The sequence below is a fragment of the Tachypleus tridentatus genome, chromosome 12 (genome assembly GCF_004210375.1).
Source record: "Tachypleus tridentatus isolate NWPU-2018 chromosome 12, ASM421037v1, whole genome shotgun sequence".
Taxonomy (NCBI): Eukaryota; Metazoa; Arthropoda; class Merostomata; order Xiphosura; family Limulidae; genus Tachypleus; species Tachypleus tridentatus.
Window position 1 is genome coordinate 23,338,988 of NC_134836.1, and position 6,000 is coordinate 23,344,987.

At 36.0% G+C, this 6,000-nt stretch overlaps 1 protein-coding gene across 1 annotated transcript in view; it reads right to left on the reverse strand.

The window, feature by feature from the left end:
* LOC143235193 (ras-related and estrogen-regulated growth inhibitor-like protein) overlaps nt 1–943 on the reverse strand; it is a 30,470-nt gene extending 29,527 nt beyond the window's left edge. The window contains exon 1 of the mRNA XM_076473121.1: nt 701–943. Coding sequence (XP_076329236.1) covers nt 701–746 — 46 coding nt within the window. The 5' untranslated portion in view covers nt 747–943. The remainder of the gene's footprint in view (nt 1–700) is intronic.
* Nucleotides 944–6,000: the final 5,057 nt, after the last annotated feature.

Genomic DNA, 6,000 nt, shown 5'->3' on the forward strand with positions numbered 1-6,000 from the left:
AATGTCCCCACGGCTGAAAGGGCGAGTATGTTTGGTGTGACGTAATCAGGTTAACTTGAATTAAATTAAATGGAACGAGTTCGTTCGATTCTGTACTTTATGAAGCTGATAATAGAGCTCACCTTTGTTGTGCTAGAAATGTTTTGAAAATATACTTCCTAATTTGGGGTAATTTTGTAACTCCTAATAGTATATAGTATTATCACACATAGAAAAATGTTTGTTTTTCGCGATTGCTTTCAAAAACATGTCAGTGAATGTATCTCAAGACGGTTGTTATGGGTATTAAAACTTTTATTATAATAAAGTAGGCCCGGCATGGCCAAGCATGTTAAGGCGTGCGACTCGTAATCTGAGGGTCGCGGGTTCGCATCCCAGTCACGCCAAACATGCTCACCTTTTCAGCCGTGGGGGCGTTATAATGTTACGGTCAATCCCACTATTCGTTGGTAAAAAAGTAGCCCAAGAGTTGGCGGTGGGTGGTGATGACTAGCTGCATTTCCTCTAGTCTTACACTGCTAAATTAAGGACGGCTAGCGCAGATAGCCCTCGAGTAGCTTTGTGCGAAATTAAAAACAAAACAAAAACAAACAATAAAGTTGAGAACAACGTCTCAACCTTCGTGTTAATATGAAGATGACCTAAGAAGGTCGAAAGGTTGTTCTCTACTTTATTGTAATAAAAGTTTTAATACCCATACCAGCTGTCTTGAGAAATATGTTTACTTCAAGTGGGTTTCTCGTCATCACGAATGTCAATGAACGTCTTAATCGTCCAGAGCATGGTGTACATTTTATGCCCCAACGTGCATAAATACTGGAGCCAACAGGTCAGAGTATAAACTTTGTAAAGCGACACCAAGTGATGGAAACTTTTAACACATTTTCATTAAGTCACTGCTGTTCCTTTTTTAGTCTTGGCTTTTTACTTTAACTACACATTTTATCTCCGCCAGATAACAAGGTCCGCAGACGTTAAGGGTGATGATTCACTGGTGGAAACGTCTAAATCTCTCACTGTCTATGTGGCGTCCTCTAGCGTTTTAATTACACAAATATTTGTGTCAAGGAACCTTTGGCGCCAACGTTTCGGAGCAAGATCTTCGTAAAGTTTGTTAAACAGTATTTTATACTGTTCTCTCAGATTTAACTGGAAATGTTTAAAAGAGTCTTTTACTTTAACCGAAACATTATCAACGATATTGGACATTTCAGTGAGCATGAACTTCGTGGTTTACTGTAAGCTCTAGTTAAAGAAACATAGGCAAAATGTTGTTTTCTAAATGAGGGCTTTGATAATAGTTGGCTCTACTGGATTTGAAGTTTTATAGATTGAATTTACCACGAGTGGAAGGATGAATGATGTTCCTCTCTTTGTGAGGAAGGCCTCGGCACTGAACACAGTGCACTTTCAGTTATGCCCACGTTATTCTGATAATCAGTTCAAAGAACTGGACAAAGAAAGTCGTAAATGGTGCAGGTGCTGCTGGCTTGATGCTTTCTTTCTGGTTAACAGTCCGAAATTATGTACAGACAAATCCGAATCATAAAGGTCTCCGACCTTACTGTTCAGCAAAGGCAGATGTAGTCAAATCTAGTACAAAGTAAGATGTTCGCATTCGTTGAAGGTCATTCCCTCTATGAATGTTATTTATACACCAAAACAGATTAAGTTCAATGCATTAGAACATTTTTAAAATACGTGACACAGAAGTGTCTGGTTTTTTTTTTTTTTTGTTATTGTCGTCTTTGTTCCTGTGCCGCTGGCGACTTAAGAGACACACTGTCACAGTTACAGTGGGTTACGGGAAGAACGGTCTGAGACCCAGAAAAAAACAAAACACGTAATATTGATAACTTAATTTCAAAAGTAAATCAACTTTCTAAACAAACAATCAAACGTTAAGGAGATAAAATGCTGAAATTGAACAGATTAAGTTTGTGTTTTTTCATAAGAAGAATATAATAATTTGTATCAAGTGCCTAAAACTCCATGAATTTCATAACGGTTATCACACTAATAAATAAACGACCTACGTTTACAACCCTCCAGTGAGACTACGTTACGTTTGATGACGCTAAAATCCAGGAGTCGATCCTCCGCGGTGGGCAGAGTAGATAATCCAATGTGGCTTTGCTCCAAAACACACACACACACCTACGTTTATAACAATAATAATACTTAACATATGAAAAATAAAAGATATCGACTTAAAAAATCACTGTTTGTTATACATAAATATACTTTTAATTAGATTATTGGTAGAACTAAATAACCTAGTGATCTTTATTGTTGTTTTACTATAGTTTTTAGATCTGCACAACGGTTACCTCGTCGAGCATATATTCAGAGTTATTACAAATGGAGCTCAGTCAAAATGGTAAAACAAACATTATTTTGATTAGTAGTATGTACAGATTAACACAAGTAGCACAACCTTAGTTCTCAGGATTATATTTTTAAATATATTCAACCACAGTTAAGAGACCAAGCACATGAACATTTTATGAGAGGCTGAATAGAAGAAATCAAAGGGTTGTTATAAATAGAAGTTCAGTCATACTGGATTAATGTCACAAGTGGAGTATCTCAGGGCCAAGTCTTCAGACATTTTTTAATTTACATCAATGACATACATGAAGGAGTGGTCAATAAATTAATTAAATTTCGTGATGATATTAAGGATTTTGGTGTTGATAGCTGTGAAGAGGATGCTACTGCTTTACAAAAGGATTTAGATCGTTCATTGAGTTGGACAAATAAATGGCTGATGCTGATGGTTTTAATTATGACAAATGTAAGATATTACGTGGGTTATCTTAATTCGAATTATAATTATAATATGGGTGAGAATAACAGTGTCATGAAAGAAATGGATCTTGGTGTAACAGTTAATCAGTATCTGAAGTCACCAGAGCAGTGTGCTGTTTTTAGAGGCAGGATAGATAGGATTTTAGGTTTATCAACAGATGTATTTAACTTAAGTTTAAATAGGTTATAATTTTTCGTATAGGTCACTGGTTGGGCCACATTTAGAATATTATGTTCAATGTAGCTTCTTACCCTTAGGAAGAACACTGAACTGTTAGAAATGTTTCAGTTATTGGTTATTTTGAATTTCGCGCAAAGCTACACGAGGGCTATCTGCGCTAGCTGTCCCTAATTTTGCAGTATAAGACTAGAGGGAAAGCAGCTAGTCATCACCACCCACCGCCAACCCTTGAGCTACTTTTTTACCAACGAATAGTGGGATTGAGGATCACATCATAACGTCCCCACGGCTGAAAGGGCGAGCATGTTTGTTGCGACCGGGATTCGAAACCGCGACCCTCGGATTACGAGTCGAACGTCTTAACCCACCTGCCGGGCCGAAATGTTTCAGAGGAGGGTTATTAGAATGACTGAAAAGGAGGGATTGTCATATGAGGAGAGGGTAAGATTTATTGAATTGTTTTTTCCTTTTGCAAAAGAAGAGTTAGAAGGGATCTGATTAAAATGTTAAAGAAATTCATAGTGTTGATGTATCGTCTTTATTAATACTTAAAAGGACAACAGTAGGATTATGGGACACAAATATAAATTTTGGCAGAGACAGATTTATTTTTCAAATAAGATGGTTCGCCTTTATAATGAAATGTTGTGGAGCCAGTAAATTTAAGGGAGCTTGACAACTATATGAATCATAATTGATGGCTTTAAGATTTAAAAAAGTATTTATTAATAATTTTAGTTCAGTTTAGAAGACAGAATAGCCAAGATAGACCAATACGTCCCACGTTGTCCCAAAACGTTATGTTGTGTTAAGTTATGAAATCTGCAATAATGTATGATACTCAATAATTGTGTGTTTTCTTTGGGCTATCTGCTGAGCCCACCGAGAGGAATCGAACCCCTACTTTAGCGTTGTAAATCCAGAGATATACCGCTGTACTAGCGGGGGACGATACTCAATAACTTGGAAATGCTTGAAATGTATACAATATTTCAATATTCAGTTATACAGTATGAGTTAATTTATTACAAAAAATCAAATGAGTCGAACATTTAAATTGATTACGTTTCATTTTGTTACTGTACCATATGTTATAAGACCACGAGGTACGTTATCCGAAGACTCACGCGCCCGCGTGAACACATTTTGCCTAGAATTACGAATAATGATAACATGTCAACGTTATCTTGAAATAATACTTGGTGACAAGAAGTGACCAAAAACTTGTATGAAATCGTTCACATTTGTGTAAGAAACAAGAGACGCCCCACAGTAATAACAGAAACTTATTTTTATATTGATGGTATTTTGGTTTATGTTTTTCTTGTGTGTGTGTATGGCTCGTGAGTGTTGTTAGGGGATAGGGTGTGCTGCCTGAGATGTCAAGGTCAGGGAACTGTTTCAGAAACTTTATTCTTGGAAGAAAATAGGACCGTAATTCATGACAAGCTATCTTATTCACGAATTAAGAGTTGTCCTCTGTGTTAACAGGGATCATGTAACCAAAAAAATAAGGTTTTCACGAGGAACTTAGTGCTTAAATAGTTTAGAGAAGATACGGAAACTGTGCATATGTTAATCTTATGGTTGCAGTTTGATATCTACTTGTTGTTATTGTAACAATTAGAGAAGTAATTGAAATATAAATAAAAATAATTACCTTCGAGAATGGCTACGATTATCTCCTTGAAGTTAGGAATTCAAATTTCCAATACAATAATGCGCCATCTAGTAGCAAAATGAAAAAGCTTATCTCACGGCAACAGCTTATTCAGAGCAAAATTTTTCATTTTTATGTTTTTGAAGAATTTCTTTTTTTAAATGTGTTTTATTTTCGATTACAGCACAAATTATTCGGTGAATCTTTGTCATAATAAATAACCACTACTTTAAATATGGTATTTACATGCAAATTAAATACCACATGAAAATTTATATATACACATATTTTTGAAAAAATCTGATTTAGAATAAAGTTACACAAGATTGTGGAAGGTCATCGTTTCGAGTTATAAAGCTCAAGCACAATTTCAAATATTTTGAATAGTGTTTACGTTTGTTGTTGTGACGTTCATTTTGGAATACAGTCTTCAAACTGCTCGGTCAGTTTCCCATGCTTTTGAAGAAGAACGAAACCTTAAGAACCCACTGAATCTTTTCTTTTTCGACTTTCCCTAGGCTTTGCCATGGCCTGGTGGTTAAAGTATTCGATTCGCAATCTGTATACGTCGCAGATTTGAATACCATCACCTTTCCATCCATTTGAACGTTAGAATGTACGATCAGTCTCACGTGAGTAAAGAACAGCCCAAGAATTGGCAGCGAGTGGTGTTGTTTGTTTGTGTGCAGCTTAGGTATGAAGCTACACAATGGGTTTCTAGCATTGTAAGTATGCAGACACGCAGCTGTGCCACGAGAGGAAGTTGTTGTCCAGCCGCCTTTCCTCTTGTCACAGTCTAGTGTATCACTTCTAAGTTATGGACAACTAGCACAAATAGCTCTCGAGTGGTTTTACGCAAAATTAAATAACAAGCTGTTATTTAGTACTTGCGAAACAATTTGAAATAATTATGATAAAAAAAAAGATTAGCAATTGAAAAAAGACCAATTTATCGAAAATTCATAGTGTTTTATATTGCGTCTGTTACAGCAACTAACTGAGACTTTTCAAGAAACTGAACTTTCCAGTTTACTAAATTCTACCATCAAAGCTTTATATAATTTTATTTGACCAATTCGTGACAGGGTAAAACAACTTAACTAGATGGCTATCCAGTGCTGACATTATTTATTACGTACGTTATACATATAGACGCTTATGACAAATGTTTACTTTTTCTAAATATATATAAGTATTGCAGTTTTATTGTTTCTATTTGAATTTCATGCAAAGCTACTCACGGGCTATCTGCGCTAGCCGTTCCTAATTTTGCAGTGTAAGACTAGAGGGAAGGCAGCTAGTCATCACCACCCACCGCTAACTCTTGGGCTACTCTTTTACCAACGAA